The following is a 17,989-nucleotide window of genomic DNA, read 5'->3' as shown; positions in this document are numbered from 1 at the left end:
GCCGACCCTAGGAAAGGAGGAGGTGCCACTGGCCCCAGGAAAGGAGGAGGCTAACCAAAAACCACAACAACTACTCGTGGATGGGTGGATGCGAGGCTTTATATAGAGGCTACAACAGGGACCTAGAGGAGGAATTGGTTTATGCCACCTGATGGGCTTGGGCTTCCTATGTTCGGCTCGAACACTCAACTCAAGTCCATCAATAATAACTCATACCACTAAAGGGTTATTATTGAACTACCGCACCAATCTCATATTACAGTATGGGCTCATTCTTATCATGAGTATGTTAATCTCCCCGTGTTTAAGATATCGTATGCCCATTAATTAAATGAGTTACTGACAACTCAATTAATTAACATCTGATTCCAAGAGTAGTACCACTCAACTTTATTATCATGCCAGACTAAGTCCACCTGCAGGGTTTATCATGAGCTCCTCAAGGGGACATCATCAACCTAAATAATTAGGACACAGATTCCTTCTATAATCAACAACACACCATATAAACATTACTATCTCCCAAATCATCAGGCCTATTGATTTAACGAATAAATCTCACCCATTGATAAGTTAAAAAAATAAATACTAAGTATACGTGTCTGTTATTATATAGGGATTAAGGGGCGCACATCCATAATAATAGAGGTTCTGTTCTTTTATGTAGTCAGTATAAATCGAACGATCTCAAACGGTCCTGCTCAATACACACATAGTGTACTAGTGTAATTTTATAGTCAAGACAGACTAATACCAAATTATACTACAACCGTTCCAATGGTTTGTCCCAATCCATCTTGGTTGTGAGCTACTATTTACAATTTATAAGGAACCAATAACATGATCTTCTGTGTGGCACCACACACAATGTTATCTACAATATATAAATTAAATGGACAACTGCATTGACATATATATAAATATAAAATGCAAACATTTGACCAAAGTGATTCTCATTTCAAAATATTTCAAAACAGATGTTCATACAAAAGCTAGGCTTATAGTATACATCCCAACATGGGCATAGTAAGCTGTACTAATAGCTTCTACCCAAAAGTATTTTGGTAATTGATATTCATTAAGCATTATTTTAGTAGCTACTTGAAGAGGTCTATTATTTTCTTTCTATTATTCCATTTTTTTGAAGTGTATAGGGACATGAGAATTCTTGATGGTACCCATTTTCTAAGTAGAATTTTGTAAACCTATGATTCTTAAATTCCTCACCGTTGTCACTCCTAATTCTTTTGATTTTTGAGTTTTTTTTCATTTTCAACTTGTTTACATAAATTACTAAATATTTCAAATGTTTCATTTTTATTTTTTTTTAGAATTTTACCTAAGTAAATCTTAAGTAATCATCAATTATTATTAGACAGTATAAGTTTCTACTAATATATTTAACCCCATGTGAGTCAAATAAATCTAGATGTAATAACTCAAGTGGTGAGTTGGTTTGAATTTGATTTATTGGTTTATGAGTTATTTTGGTATGTTTTCCTTATTGACAAGCATTATAAATTATTGAGTGTAAGTTAGGTAGTTTTGGTATTCCTCTAACTAATCCATTTAGTTTAGTGAGATTTCTAAAATTAGTGTGGGACATTTTTCTATCCCATAGCCAGGGTTTCTCTTTTTATATCAGGTGACACTTATGTGAGGGGCTGGCTAGGTCAATTGTATAAATATTATTATTCCTAAGTCCTTTTAGTTTTATTATAGGGTCTTTTATATGTTTAATTAAGCATTCAATGGATGTAAACCTAACCTTATATTCTGAGTCACACAATTGACTGCCACTGAGTAAGTTAAATTTAAAATTCTCAATAAGGAGTACTTTCTTAATAACAAAATTGGATTCTAACTCAATGCTACCTATTCCAATTACCTTCAGTTTGTCGTTGTTTCCAAAGGCTACTATTTCTAGTCTTTTGAATGTTAGCTTTGTGAACATTGTTTGATCCTCGGTCATGTATCAGGAGCAACCGCTGTCTAATATCCATTTAGATTCCTATCAAGTTTAGGAGGAGCAAAAAGTTCAGCTTAAGTGTGAACTTATTTTAACTTTATTGATTTTATTTTAATTTTAACTTAATTTAATTTAGTTTAAATTTTATACTTATTCATCTCATCCAATCTAAGTTTTCAAACAAAAGAATCCTATGATTTTGTGAGATGAGTTAAATTTAAATTTCAGGGTTTGGTTTAACTTTGTGTTAGATTCAAGTTTAGCTTTGAGTTTAACAAATATGCATTCTTCGGATAAACTTCTGGGATATGGTGAGTCACTTGAACATCATTAGAGTAACCATGCCTTCGAGATTTTTCAAATAGTTTTATCCATTGAACTTAATAACAAAACCTTAGTTTAACTAGCTAGGATTGGTAGAGGGTAGCTTCAATTAGTTCCACTAAGCCAAATGCATCAGATCAAAGTCATATCTTCCTAGACATACATAGACAGAACTTTCCTAACTTACTATTATCCAAAACTTCTCCAGTGCTATTTTTTAAGTTAAACTTTTGTCCCTATTTAATCTAATTCTGCTTACCTATCTGGGTAAACTAATATTTTGGAGGTACCAGCTAATTTAGAGCCTCCCCTGAATGATTGAGTTTTTATGTTTTAGATTTATGTCGTTTATTTTTATAGTTATAATAAACTTGATGGTAATTATTTGATTTATTTGAGTTTGACTTGTTTGACTTCATTTTATTATTTGATTTTATTTGATTCTTTAGTTTTGAGTTAATGGGTTTAGTTGGATTTGGTTTTAGATAATAAATTTTAATTTGGGGGTACATAGAATTTATTGAGTTCTACTTGCGTGGTAAGACACACTTTCGGAACCGAAGCTTTAGTCAGATTTTTGTTTTGACTTATCGGTGATATGAAAGTTTTATTTATTGCGTTGGACTTGTATCCGAGCCCGAATTTATTGTATACAACCTTTTGGATTTTAAGAATTAAGTCCAAGTTTTTGATATAGTTATGACTGATTCTAATAATCCTTTAATATTATTAATTTTAAAAAAAATTATTTTCCTCCTCAAGTTTTACAACTTGATTTAGATTTATACTTTCAATTTATTCCTTGAGGTGTTGATTTTCCTTAAGGAGCATTTGATTTTGTTTTTCATATTTAATTAATTTCTTATTCAAAAATGTAATTATTCTAAAGAATTTTGAGGTCAGGATAGAAGATACCTTGTTCGAACCTTCGGAAATAAGTGTGGACTAGTGGCTTGATTTGACTTTGGACTCATTGTCTTGTTGTGTCTCGCTTTCTGATTCTGGTCTGGATGCTATCAATGCAAGGTAGTTGTGATGTTCCTGATCTTCGACGTCCAATTCTTCGGAAGACGCTTCATCCCATGTCACCTTATCTTCTTCCTGTATTTTGACATTAAGTAATTTATTCAAAATTGAATCCTTTTTAGTTACCTTTGCCTCGTTGTTCCCTTCGTGTAGTTCAATCAGTTTGTCCTAGAGCTCTTTCGCGTTTTCATGTGGACCAACACAGTTTAGTTCTTTCTTCATTAGCCCATACTAGATTGTGTTGAGAGCCTCGGGCCTTCTTCTTCATTTTTGGAATCCAAGTTTCCGGGCCTATTGGAATTCCGGGGTTGTCGACGGGAGCCTTGTAGCCTTTGGTGACGTTATACCATTGGTCAAAGTCAGTCTTTAAGTATACCTCCATCTGCTTCTTCCAGTACGGGAAGTCGTCACCGTTGAAGAGAGGAGGACGGATGGGGATGCATCCCTCATTTTGGGCCATGAATCTTGCACACAAAGAAAAAAGAAAAGGCAGCCCCAAGATTGGGTCTTGGATTAGCAGTGTGGGAGAAAAATTAAAATATTAAGACTGAATCTGTGTTGCACCAATTCAAAGTAGTTTGCAAAAAAAATTATCCAAAGAGGTAATTGTACCAATTTGGATTATATCAAAAAGCTCAAAACAAAAAAAAGATAGAAGAAAAAAGAAAAAGAAAAAAAATTATCACCCCCTTTGCCTAATTGGTGGTTGCACTAATTCAGAGCGGTACCTTCTTTTATACCAGTTGTAGAATCGAAAAGAATGCTAGAGGGGGGGGATAGCAATCGTGAAAATTGATATCGAATTAATCGAAGCACGCACGGAAGAAAAAATGAACTAATGCTAACAAATCGAGTTTTACTTTGTTCGGAGCCTTTGATGACTCCTACTCCAAGGCCCGCACTCGTCGAATGATTTCGTTAGACAATCTACTAACAGTTCGCAAAAGATTATAGGAGTTAAGTACAAGAACTGGAAATAAAAGTTACCAACAACAATAATAAAATGGAAAAGTCTTGGTCGCCAGTTGTCGGTGGAGCGTAGTAGCGTTGCAGGAGCCTTTTTGGAGCACCGAGTAAGAAGAAAACTTGCAGTAGTTGTTGTTCTGAAGCTTAGGGTCGAAGGCCTTTAAATAGGTTCATTCTGGGCGTCTGGAACCCCTTCGGGCGCTTGGACCACGTGGCTCAGCCAATCGACGCGCTCCATATCAGCTTATGGATGAAGTTTCGGGTCCGAGAGCCTAGACCGACTTTGGGCTCCCCGACCGCCTGGGTGCTTGCGGCCTGCCCGGGCGAGCTTGGTCCGGGCGCCTGGACTCCTTCTAGGTGCCCAGACCCCTTTTCTTTAATAGCTTTCCCTTGCAAAAAAGGTTAGTCATGGACAACCTAAAAATATATTTTTTCCTGCAAAACAGAGTTAACACAACATAATAAAATATGAGTAGCAATTAGATCATATCTCCCCGAGACCAGGATCTAGTTAAGATCTCAACTTCGATTTTTTAAATGGATCTAAGTTGGATTGACGCCTACAATTTCCTCAATGGGGAGCACGTCCTCACTGGATCTCTCCTTCAGTTGCTTACCTTTACTTACAACTTGTAGTCACTCGACTTGCCTCTGACCCACCAGGTCTTCCATCCAGTTATCAGGTCGATAGACCCAACTGAACTTTGGCCAGTTGTCAAGTCCCGAGGACCCAACCAGCCTTCCTACCCAATATCGAGCCCGCTGACCTATCTGAACTTCGCACCAGCTATCGGGCCCCACGGACCTAGTTGGATTTCCAAACAGCTATCGAGTCACGCGGATCTAACTGGATTTTAGCCTGGTGTCAGGTCCTTCAGACTAGTTAACTCCTGCACACTTGGTAGAAAAGCTTAGACACACAACACATCTAACTTTAACCTATTTGTCATACATCAAAACCTAGATTATTAGTACAACTTGCACTTAAATGGGGAGCTTACCAAGTTATAATCCTAGCAAGCCCAGGGAACTTAACAAGTTATGATCCGGAGACCTATGCTCGGGGAGCTTACCAAGCCGCAATCCAAGTACCCTTGCCTGGGGAGCTTATAAGCCTCGATCTGGAGGCTCACGTCTGGGGAGCTTACATTATGGGTAAGACACGTCCCGGGGACCTACGCTCGGGAAGCTTGCCAAATATATTGGTTATAGAATGTATCGATAGGAGTTTCCGCTCCAAGGTTCGGATCCCTACCAACATCGTTATGGAACAATAACATGAAACTAAGCACTAGAGTAGCTATGTTCATGTTCATGTTTTGCAAGTAGTCTGTTTATAGTTATGTTTTGCACGTAGTATGTCCATGATTATGATCCAGTTATGCATATGTTTATGTTTTAGTTATGCTTATGTTAATGCGTTAGTTATGCTTGTGTTTATGTCCTAGTTAGGTTTACGAATCATGCTTTAGTTATGTTTATGTTTATACTTTGGCATGCTCATGTTTATGCATTAATTATGCAATTATTTATGCTCTGCGAAAAGTATGTTTATGTTTATGCTCTAGTTATGTTTATGCAATGTAAGTAGCTAAGGTAAAAATTAGTTAGTATAGGTTTCCCGTTAGAATACCTAGTTATAATAATTAATTAATACATATTATGGTTTGAACATGTTGAGTCTTTAGACTTATATTCCTTATTGTTACAGGAGATGAAGCACATGAGACAGGAGGCTTCAACCAATGAGCAAGCTCGGGACAAAAGCAATACAACCCGAAGATCTTCTAGCTCATGTTCCGCATTCTTTAGATGTTTTCTTTAGGTAGTATAAATTATGGAACTTGGTGACCAGTACTTAATGTTTACTAGTGGATAACTGCTTTCAGAACTATTTAGGTACCTTTGATAAGTTTGAAATTTATGTATGGATTCAAGTGCTTCTATGTTTGAGATGTTTAACAAAAAAAAAACATGACTTATTTAACATAGCTTAGGGGATGTTTTTAGTCAGCTCATCAAGTTGCAATTGATGTGTGATGTGGTCCACCTGACAATATTTCATCTTGAAATTCTGATGGATTCTGATTTACTTGAGAAGATTGCTCAAAACTTTGTATATAGTTATAATAAAAAATATGACAATCTATCCAATCTTGATTATAGTGTTGAGGTGAGTTAGAGATATGTTGTTATGGTAGTAATTACTCCTCCTTAGAAGTGTGATGGGGTTGAAAGTTCTAAGTTTGATGATTCTCCCAATCATAGCCAAAAATACTAGGAATAAATAGACTTTAAAGTTGTGTGGGAGAGGTGACAGCCTTTTAGAAGAAGTGACATAAAGCAGTTGGATGGGATGAGTTGTCACAAACCTTGCAAATATCATCAATTGGTTATGTGGAAAGACCAACTTCATTTTGGAAGAGATGACATATGGCAGTCGAGTGAGTTTGACTACCACATATTTTGCAGATGTTCAATATTTGTTTGTCATCCAAATTATACTTTGTGTTGAATCCTCCAGGTTGCCAAGAATATCAATCCATGGCTAAAGAAAATTTCTGTTGTTCCCTGAAATAATAGCAATAAAATCACAAGACACGGGGAGTAATCATGACATAACACATGTAAAAGATCTAAAATAATCAAGACACTCAACTAATTTTTGTTTTGATTTAAAAAAAATAAAAGTAGAATTTAAAGCCAAGAAAGAAAGCACATAATGAAAAGAAGAAAGGAAATGAAAAAAGAAAAAGAAAAATGTCTATAATAATTTATAGGTTAATCAACTAATGTTAATCAGAAACAATCCCCAGCAACGGTGCAAAAAACTTGTTATGTAACCACAAGTGCATGGTTATCGTCAAGTATTAAAAATATCGATCCCATAGGAATTGTTAATTAAGCACTAGTTAACTTTGCATAGCGAATTGTCTAGATAATTGAGAGTTGGTTCACAAATGCTAGGAAGAGAGAGATTGGGAGAAGAGTAAAGAGTAGAGAGAGGGAGCGTAAGTAAGTGAAGGTGAAGTTGGCTTTGGGGGGTGAGAGATGCTAGGATTTCAATTTTATTATAATGCTAGTTAGTGTTCCTATGCATTGTTCATTACCTAACTTTATTCTTACATTCGTGTAAGGCTTCTAACTAAAGTCTGATACAACCCCGCGCAGGTCACACTGGAGAGTTTACCCAAATTCTAATGTTATTATGTAATGAAGAAACTCTAGAAAGTCCGTTTAAAAGGATACCCTAAGGCCTCCGGTCATACAATCTCTAGAGTTAACATATTTACTTCCTAATAGTAGATTAATGCAATTAAGTAGAAGAGGTAACCTAGAAAGTTTGGTTAAAGGGATACCCTCTGTCACAGGGTCCCCTAGTCATACAATCTTTAGATTACACAAATCACTTCCTAACATTAATTTGAGAAAAACTCTCTAAACTCTAATTAACTTTCCTTGTAGAGAATTGCCTCCTGTTTCAAGGATGATAGCCTAAAAAGTAAGGGATGCTCTCTGTTATAGGATCCCTGGTTAAACAAACTAGAATATCTCCTCTACATGGTGAACAAAAGTCTACTTCTACACAAATTGACCCCACACACATTTTGTCAAACACATATAAGCTTCACACACATAGAACATGGTATAAACATATCATAGCACAAGAAAATATCTAAATATATAGTTCATACATCAACATTACATCACAATTATTTTCTATATCATAGATCTGGAGAATCTACTCAATTGTGAAGGATTTATAAACAAGAGACAAGAAAATAGCAATCTACAACCCAATAAACAAGATAAAGAGAGGAGAAAGCTCATTAATGTGTCGCAGTCTTCTTACTTGCAATCCTTGTTCCAGAGGTGGATGGATCATGTGGAATAGTGAAGATGGAAGCCCTAGGGTTCCCCCTAAAAGGAGAACCCTTCCCCAAGGAAAGGGGAGGAGTCACAAACCAAAGATGCAAGAAAAGGAGAGAAAATTTCCTTTTATAGTAAGGGGCACGCCCCTCTCATGTTCTCCACCACATGGTCATGCTTGGAGGCACGACCATGGCATGAACAACCTCTGGAGGAGAGGCATGGTCATGCCAATTGGCATGACCGTAGTCTTCTTCAATTTTGGAAACCTAGCATGACCGTGCCACTTGGCACGATCGAACCCTAATTTGGCTTTACAAGGGGGCACGACCTTGTGATTTCATATGGTTGCCCCTCGGATGACTACTGGTGGAGGGAACAATCATACCTTCAGGCACGACTTGACCCTGCTTTACCACAGGAGAGAACACACGGCTGTGCCAGGGGGCATGACCAAGTTGTTAGATTTTCATAATTTGCTTCAATGTGTGCCTTTGCTTTATTTTCATTCCAAATGGCGCCCTGCCAATTAAAACATGTAAAGAGCATATCTCCGAACAAAATAGGATGGAAGTATAACATAATAATGAAATAGGGTGTAACAAACATATATTATATTCATGAAATAGAAGTAGAAGTACGTTAAAGAATGCCTAGAAACATAAATAACCTACGCACATAAGCTAATCTTATAGTGCAAGAATTAAAATTCAAAGTTTGTTAGAAAAAGGGGCTCTAGGTGCCCAAGAAGTGTACGGATGCTTAGACCGGCTCCAGGCACCTAGAATGGCCCGAATCGAGGCAAGCAACCAGCTGAGGTGGTACACTCGGATTAATCAACACACATCAAAGTCTAGGCACTCGAACTGGTCTGAGTGCCCAGAGATGTATAAATTTTCAAAGATGGAGTTTCGCCAAGGAGCAGCCACGTCAGCGATTTAGGCACTTGGAAGTGGTCCAAGTGCCCAGAGGTGGATAAGTCATGGAAGTCTCAGGATCAGATAGGCCTCGTTGGAGGCGCCTTGGGGTGGTCCGGGTGCCTAGAAAAGGCCTATAAAAAGGACTTCGACTAGAAGTTTCAGGACATCATTCACTTTGACTTTTGTACTCGTGTGCTACTCCGAGGAGACTCCTACATCGAAAGGTTGCTTCCACAACTAATGATCAAGCTTATACTTCTTTTTGTTGTCGGTATACTTTAATTTTCCTGCATTGTACTTAAATTTGTGTAATCATTTCGAGCTTCTAGTGATTGCCCAATGAAAGCACTCAATGAATGCAGGCCTTGAAGTAGGAGTTTTTAAAGACTCTGAATCAAGTAAAATGAACTTGTTTTAGTGTTTGATTTCCATTTTCGTCTTGCTTCCTTTTCCGCACTTAGTTACATTTCCGTTGCAAACCTGATTTCAAAATCGTAAAGAAATATTTTTAAATACACATGATTCATCCCCCCCCCCCCCCCCCAAATACATGTATCGATCCTACATTAATAACTCCAATCAACTCTCAATTTAAATGATATTACAAACCAGCTTTCCTCTTATCCCTTTATCCCTATAAAATATAAAATGATTCATTTAAAATCTAAAAAAATTTCAATAATTTCTATTAATTCATATAAATTTATTTGCTTATTAATTATCAATTATTGTGTTCTTATTTTTCTAAATACATTCATTTGTATCAAATTTTTAATCGTTTTCCTTATTATCCTTGGTGTGTGTGTGTATCTATCTATCTATGGATATCTTACAACTTGTCTCGAGATCCTTGGAGGCATAGTAGAAGTCTACTATAGATGTCCATTTCGGTGTTCTCGAGAATGTATTCAAAGCATACATTAATGAATCCTGATTTGTTACCATTTCTCCGAGGTTTGTAAGTCCGATAATTAACTCCTTGATCTTTACGTGTAGTTGGGCTACCATTTCTCCCTTTTCCATTCAGAGGTTCATTAATTAATTCTGGAGTATGTCTTATCTTGTTAGCTTAGCCTCTGAGGTTCCTTCATGAAGCTCCAAGAACATCTCCTAGAGGTCTTTGGCGGATTCATAGAAGCCAATTCGGTTGACTTCTTGAGACGACAGTACACTCAACAGGTGGAATTCCACTCTCCCATTGGTTACGAAGTCATTTTGCTCCTTGTTCCAAAGATGCTCTTCCTTTTCTTCTCCATGTTGATCTTTGGGTACTACAAAATTATATTTAATTATTAGAATTATATCAAAGTTAATTTTGAAAAATACCTCCATACGACGCTTCTATAGTACAAATTCTCCCTCAAACTTTGAAAGGTAAATACTTGGTCTGACCATCTTCTTGTTGCTTGAGTCAGCGGTTAGTCCTTTTAAAGCGGTTGGACTCTAATACTAATTGTTGGACTATCGTTGATCGACAAAAGGGGATGAATAGCCGATAATTTAAGTTAGATAATTCTTTTACTTTCTATTTAGCAAGGACACTGAAACATTAATTAATCAACATAATAAACAACATTAAATAAAATAAGAGACCAGAAATTACTTGGTTATAACATAGGTAGTTGCTAATTCAATGTAAATGAAAGTACACTAAAGATCTCCTTCGTTGAAGGTGAAATAGCCTCTTACAGACTTTGGAGGCTCAAAATAGAATGTAGAAATGAAATATAAGTTGTGTTATAAAACTCCTAGTTCTAGGGTGCTATTTATAGTGTTCTAGAAAAAGTTACCATTGGCTGATGTGACTTGGAGGGGCCTCCAAATAGATAAAGTTTTATTCATGTCGCAATGACTACACAACAACTCTTCTTTGTTGGAGGCACCTCTAAGCAGCTGAAGGCATCTCGACTACTATTCATATGAGGTTCCTCTAGTTCATCGGAGGCACTTTCAGCACAATTCATTCGAGGCACCTCTAATCCGATCCGAAACGTCTCTAGCACTCTTCATCCAACAATGGTTAACTTCCATTTTTCGCTCCACTCGCTTAGGTGATGCTCCGATCATTCGAAGTTGAGCTCACTCAAATCCAACTCTGACCTTCTTCTTGAGCAGACTTCATTCTCAACTTCTCGTCCTTGGACGCGTCGTGTGCGTCCTTCTTGCTCCATCGGTATACTCTTTCACAGTTCCTCGTCCCTGCTATGTCATCTTTCTCACTCGCCACATCTTTCGCTAGACTTCTTGTGTTCCTAAGTATCTGCATACTCAGACATAAGACATCAAATATACAAGACCTAACTTAACTCAGTTGATTACATCAAAACTAATGCAGGGTACTAACACTTACTATTCTCTCTCGATTCAAACATAGTCACAGATCAAGTTATTGTCTCTCTGACTTCACGGGTACTCGGGAGTAGTGAGATCAAATTCATTATCCTCTCCCGACTCGAACATAATCGTGGATTGAGCTTTTTATTCTCTCCCAATTCGAACATATTCGCGAATTGAGTTATTCTCTCTCTGACTACATGGGTGCTTGGGAGTCGTGAGATCGAGCTTACCATTCTCTCCTGACTCAGACATAGTCGCGGATCAAGTTATTCTCTCTCTGACTCCACGGGTACTCTAAAGTCGTGAGATCGAGTTTGCTATTATCTCCCGACTCGAATATAGTCGCGGATCGAGCTATTCTCTCTACGACTCCACTGGTACTTTGGAGTTGAGAGATCGAGTTTACTATCCTTTTGACTCGGACATAGTCATGAATCAAGCTTACTATTCTCTCTCAACTCGGACATAGTTGTGGATCTAGTTATTCTTTCTTCCACTCCATGGGTATTTGAGAGTCATGAGATCGAGCTTTACTATCCTCTCCCGACTCGAGAGTTATGAGATTGAGCTTATAGTTGCAGATTGAGCTATTTTCTCTGACTGGAACAAAGGCATCCATTGACTTATCTATATCCCTCTGCCATGGACAGCGATGTCCATCGACACTTCTCTATGTCAACTTATCATTTTACTACTAGGTTTGAGTGCATTTATAATATTTTCTGAATAGAAATTGTAACTTTCTATCAATTTTTCCTGAGGCACTCTGGTGGCTAGCTTCTGTAGACCATGGTGCCTCAACTACGTGGACTTTGGTATTTGTTGATATAACAATCATCTAATCAGTCTGACTATAGCTTTCTTTGACTAGACTTGAAGGGATACTTATAATATGAAGAAGATGACAAGGCCACGTGGCATGACCCAGTCAACACAGACCCCAAGTGGCATGTCCCAGGACTGGTCAACATGGGTCATAATCCCCACTCTCTCATTATCTTTCCCCACTCTCTCATGATCTAGAGAGGTCTCACGCTTGGTCAAGTATATGGGGAAAAAATATATGGAAAAGAGGCTATCAAACTATCTTTTATATTTAACTTTGTCCTTTATTATTCTTAAAACATCGAGCTCTATCTTTTATATTTAACTTTGTCCTTTATTATTGAAACATGGAGCCGACTTAGGTATTGGAATTGTTTTGTTAGTTAACTTCTAGCGAGTCCTTTAATATTTATTACTCTCCGTAGAAATTGTCGTATTATCACAATGAGATTTTAAAACAGAAATAATGATTATGTGTGGCAAAAGAAAAACATATAAAAAATTGAGTTAATAAATCTCACTCGAGGATGAAAAACTTGAGAGAAGCTTTACATTTTTTTCCAATTGCTTAGTTTATTTATTCATTTTTATTTTCTATATTTTTAAAAATATTAAAAATAAAAAATATATTAAAAAAAAATTATATTCTCAAACATGTATAGATTTAAATTAGATTGATGATAATTGACGTTGTTACCTTATAACTCACCAATATAAAAACATATAATCTGGATCAACAATGACAACTATAAAAATATCCCAGTAATATTAACCATCATCAGTCTCGGAGTTAAAACAATCAACATATTGCCAGATCAGCTTATCCTGTTTAATTCAAGGGGAAAAAAAGGTGGAGCAACCGTTACTACCTATTACATGGCATATAACAAATAAAATCCTCATGAATTCGAATAATTTATTCTAAAAATTTAATAAATCATCCTTCTTGTAGTAATGGTGCAGAATGAAGAATATCTAGTTTTGATAACAAGCACAAAACTATCTTACGGCTACACATTGAAATGAGTATGCTTCCTCCAATTCTTGCCTCGTCAGTAGTTTGGTGGAACCAGACAAAGAACCAGAACCAGAAAGGCTACCAAGTTCATCCAGATCAAACGGTCTAATCGAGAAGTGGCCTCCAAGAGACTTAATGGTGCCTTCAATAAAAGTTGTTCTTGATGGTACATAATTTTTCATTCGGCATAAGAACTCTACATGAGATCGTGCCTGAAAAAATTGACAGTATTAGGATATTTACACATTGAGATATATAGTACATTTTTTTTTTCTAGATCAATCAACAAACATCACTGGGAAGAAAGTTTTTTTGTCAAGAAATTCAATTTTAGTTTCCAAATAAGAACTTCAGAATTGCATAAAATTAACTGGGAGGCAATTACAAGTATCACAATTCCTAAATATATTAACTTCTAAAGAGTTGTACCGATCTGTATTTGGGAGCTCGACTGGGTAGTTTAAGATATTCCATGTTCCTGGCATCATAATCCCAAAGAAATGATGTGTGATGGATCCATCGATCTTTAATTATGGACTGAGCATTTCCACCGAATTTATGACTATTAAATGCATAATCTGGAAATGTAATAAAGTTCATTTAGAATACTTTCAGCACAAATATTTAATATAGATATAAAAAAGAGTTCATGCAAAACTTCAAGTAGAAAATTACTAAAGATTATAATATATATATAAACAATATCTTAGACAAATGGCTGAGATGATTGTGAGCAATGGTTGAAAGGTATTTGCACAGTATGACCATCATACCCGTGTGATAGAGACTAGAAATGGCAAAATATCCATATTATAAAATGGAACATTGCACAACGATCATCATTAGTGAATTCTAGGGCTCCATCTGGTTCTATATTCAGACATGGATACAAGGCCTGAGTAATTGTAGGTCTCAAGGATATCTGATATAAACAGAAAAGATGTGAAATGAGAACAAATTTTATGGGTGGGTCATGCTGTGTAGAAGGGTATAAGTATAACCTCAGCTGAATAATTGAAGTATTCAACAAAACATAAAGGCAAGTAACAAACAACCTTCATAATAGTAGTTGAAATTCTTTCTACATACCATTTTCACGAAGATGGAAATCACCAAACTCATGAAGCACCTGACCATACATCTGCCCAGTCCAGGACATAATCGGGTGAGGATAAGGTTGCAGCCCCGGAATAGCATTCTTGTTGCAAATCAAAGAGACAAAAAGTGTGCCATTGTCTATGATAACCGTGCCTCCTCCAGAAAATCTTCTAATCACAGGAATTTGATCACGAAGCACAGGCTTCAGTTCAACAAGTTCTGAAGGCCTCCTATGTTATAGTTTTATGCTGATTGTCAGTCTTATTAATAACTGATGAACAATCCTTGAATGTCCAAATCATGCAAGGAGAAAGATATAAACAATTATAGCCATGTCAAAGGGAGATTTGCTAGCGAAATAAGAAAGATAGGAACTGTAAATACATACCCAGATATACCCATGACTATGGTGGGAAGACTTGTCCCATGATTAATGATGCACCAATTCTCTGCTGAGGTTCTGAGCAGCCTTTCCTCCAAATATAGTTGCTCTAATATTGGCACAGCTGTCATTCTAAGAAGATTCATGCAGGGAAGTCCAGCTTTTATAGCTTGAGGTAAAGCCATCTATCATGTAAAACATAAAAGTATTTTTTTTCTAAGCTATAAAGACAGTTGAATTAGATTTTTCGAGTTACATAGCTTTTTTAAATTGCTTCTGCTGAAAAAATAGAAAAACTTCTGGTGATCAAAATAATACTGAAATATAAACAAGATTGATGCACAACAATTTAGTTGGAAAAATATTACAGAATAAGGAATATAGCATTGTCATATGTTTCTTAATTATCAAAGATGGCATCACCATAATTTTAATTACCAATGTAGATATTAAACCCATAACCATTTTATATCACAATAGTCACTTTCAGAAAAATTTGAATCACAAACTAGAGTGTATCAAGGCATCATCAGCAATCATATTCTAGGTTATATATAGCCAAAGAAAGAGCACTGAATCCCTAAAGTTAAACTGTTGAAAGGGAAGCTTACTCAGTAAATGGAACGAGCACACCAACAAATAGTGAGGTTTGTCTCTAGAGCAAAAGAGTACAAATTTAGAATGGAAAATCAAGCATTAACAGCTTCTATGACCCAAAAGGTCAACCAGTTTTCATCTACCTTTCTGTCCTTCATTAGTGATAGATTCTTACACAAACCAAACATTATTGTTTCCCCAAAGAGGAGAGAATTCATTCAATGGCATTTCAGTCTATTCAAGCTAAACCTAGTTGTTTATAGATAGTAGAATTCTAGTTTATATATAGCAAAAAAAAAAAAAAAAAGAGCATGGAATACCTAGAGTTAAACTGTTGAAAGGGATAGTTACTCAATAAATGGCACAAGAACACACTGACCAGTAGTGAGGTTTGTCTCTAGAGCAAAAGAGTTGAAATTTAAAATTGAAAATCAAGCACCAATCTCATTTCTCAGACATCATACAAAACAAAGATTAAATGAAAAAATACAATGAAATCAATGGAAATTGATCGATAAAGGACGGAATTGGATGAAATTTGAAGAATTAGTTGATTTAGTGCACACATCAGCCCAATATAAAACTAGGAAAGCAAAAAATAAATCTCCAAGCAAAATAATGGAGGAAGGGGGATCAAGGATCATCATATTATCAGTGGCGAAAGAGCAGAGGAGGTAGAAGATACCCTGATCTCAGCAGATCTTGTGTGAGACACTGGCGGAAGGTAGAGAACACAATCTTGAACTCTTTAGTGGGTAAATTGCATGAGGAGATTAGGGTTTATAGAATAGGTTTTATTAAGTTTATAATTAAGTTAAATACATCAAAAATTAATTAATGTTTGATTAAAAATTTTAAACAGAATTAATAAGTCATAAATCAAGTAGTGAATCTGATTTTATGATTCGGCACAGATATGTAGTTAGTTTGATGTTATTTGTAGCTAGGAAAAGGCATGTATTTAATTTATTATTTTAGGGTTCCACCTTACTTATTCATTTCACTTTGTGCCTACTTAATTTTCTTTGTTGACTTCACTTCTCTTGCCACTTGAAGATTATGAAAAGAGGGTGTTTAGAACTTCTGTGAGATTCGAGGAATTCCTTGGTTCTCCTAAAAGATACAAAAAAAATAAAACCTAAAATTCTTGAAATAATCTACATGATATCCTTAGAGTTTCCATCTAGCAATAGTAAGATCTTAACCCACCTTAATCTAAAAGTCAGTAAGGAAGATTGAGTAGGTGAAGCAATATACCGTGAACCACAACATGAATAATTATATCTGCAAGAAAGTAAAATAATTCACCACTAACTTCAATGAACATGAATCCACTACAATCCACCAAATACCAACCCATGAGCATATTTGAACCTATTCAATGAACATGAATCCCTGACCCCTCCCATTCTGCAATACGGAGGCAAAATGTGTGCTCCGACCCTCGCACAGCTACCAATGGTAGCCCAAGTGTGCTATGCAAACATATCACATTTGGTTAATGTGAAAAGACCAATATAATTACTAAATGCTCCAGAGATCAACCTAATGGGCAGAAGACCCTGTCTGCAAAACAATCAACATCCTGTATATTCCACATCCATGAAAAGAACAATCATTCAGTTATTAGATATGGCCCAGGTTTACCATACCTTAATCTAAGGTAATTGACAATCTATAACAACTAATAGCAACAAAAAAAGCTGCATAATACATTCCAGATACCGCATAAATATAACAACAGATAACAACATGCTTTAAATCCCAGATAATTAAGTGACAACTGATATATGCTCATGATCAACAAATACAAAGTTCATAAAGAGCATATGAACAGTTACAAGCAGGCAAGTAAATAAGATAATGTTGGAACTTCCCACAAGATTAGGTATGCCTATCCACGACACCCTTTCTTGCGAGTCCTCCCTATTTATTGAGAGAGGGGAAAAAGAACCTACCCCCACTGCGATTTATCCAAAAAAATTTGCAAAATAGGTCCTTGTGGAACTCTCCTTGCCGTTGCAATTCAATATTCGATCACCTGGGGACTGCTCAAGATGCAGGCCAGCAAAAACAATGATTTTAACCATTACGGCACATAGAAATTCTAAACTACGACAAGGATAGAAAACTCACATTGATCGCATACGCTAAAGATATTTGCAGCTGCTCCACGTGAGAAGGGAAAAAGATTGCTGCTCTTCTCTATCAAAATAAAGGAGTGGCTGTGACTCTGCTAGAAAATGATGGAAAACGTTTCTACTTCTGAAGAGTAGGGAGGAACGGAGGAGGCCTGCGTTGACTTCGTCGACGAGGAGCAGTGGCGGCGGCAGATAATTGGTCCACGACAGAGAACAACCGTGAACTGGAGAAGGTGGATGTGATAATCAAAGGCGAAGAATTTTAGCAGAAGAAACCCTCGCTTGAAGCTGCGGTGGCGACGCAAGCGATTGCGGCCGGACTTCGGTTGTGTTCCTATGCAAGCTAAAAAGAAAAGGAGAGTTTAGTAGGAGGGATTAAAGAAGAGATCTGGAGGAGAGATCTCAGTGGCTTGAGGCGCCGGCGAGATGGCTGACGGACGGCGGCGGAGTAGCGTCGAGCAAATGGGCGAGAGGAACATGACCAGGAGGTATTTAAAATACCCAAACCTCTATCAA

The 17,989-nt window shown here is 36.6% G+C and overlaps 1 protein-coding gene across 1 annotated transcript; it reads right to left on the bottom strand.

Annotated features, from left to right (window-relative positions):
• Positions 1–13,004: 13,004 nt before the first annotated feature.
• Positions 13,005–17,966, bottom strand: LOC121992443 (putative lipoate-protein ligase A). Its single transcript, XM_042546824.1, has 6 exons — positions 17,469–17,966; positions 17,291–17,380; positions 14,742–14,920; positions 14,345–14,583; positions 13,685–13,833; positions 13,005–13,467 (listed from the first exon to the last, which is right to left on the bottom strand). Exons 3-6 carry the CDS (start codon positions 14,918–14,920, stop codon positions 13,237–13,239), a joined length of 798 nt encoding a protein of 265 aa, XP_042402758.1. The 5' UTR covers positions 17,291–17,380; positions 17,469–17,966; the 3' UTR covers positions 13,005–13,236.
• Positions 17,967–17,989: the final 23 nt, after the last annotated feature.

The sequence above is a fragment of the Zingiber officinale genome, chromosome 6B, assembly GCF_018446385.1.
Source record: "Zingiber officinale cultivar Zhangliang chromosome 6B, Zo_v1.1, whole genome shotgun sequence".
In the NCBI taxonomy this organism is placed as follows: domain Eukaryota; kingdom Viridiplantae; phylum Streptophyta; class Magnoliopsida; order Zingiberales; family Zingiberaceae; genus Zingiber; species Zingiber officinale.
The sequence above is the reverse complement of the archived record's forward strand: the minus strand, read 5'-3'. Positions and strand labels throughout refer to the sequence as shown.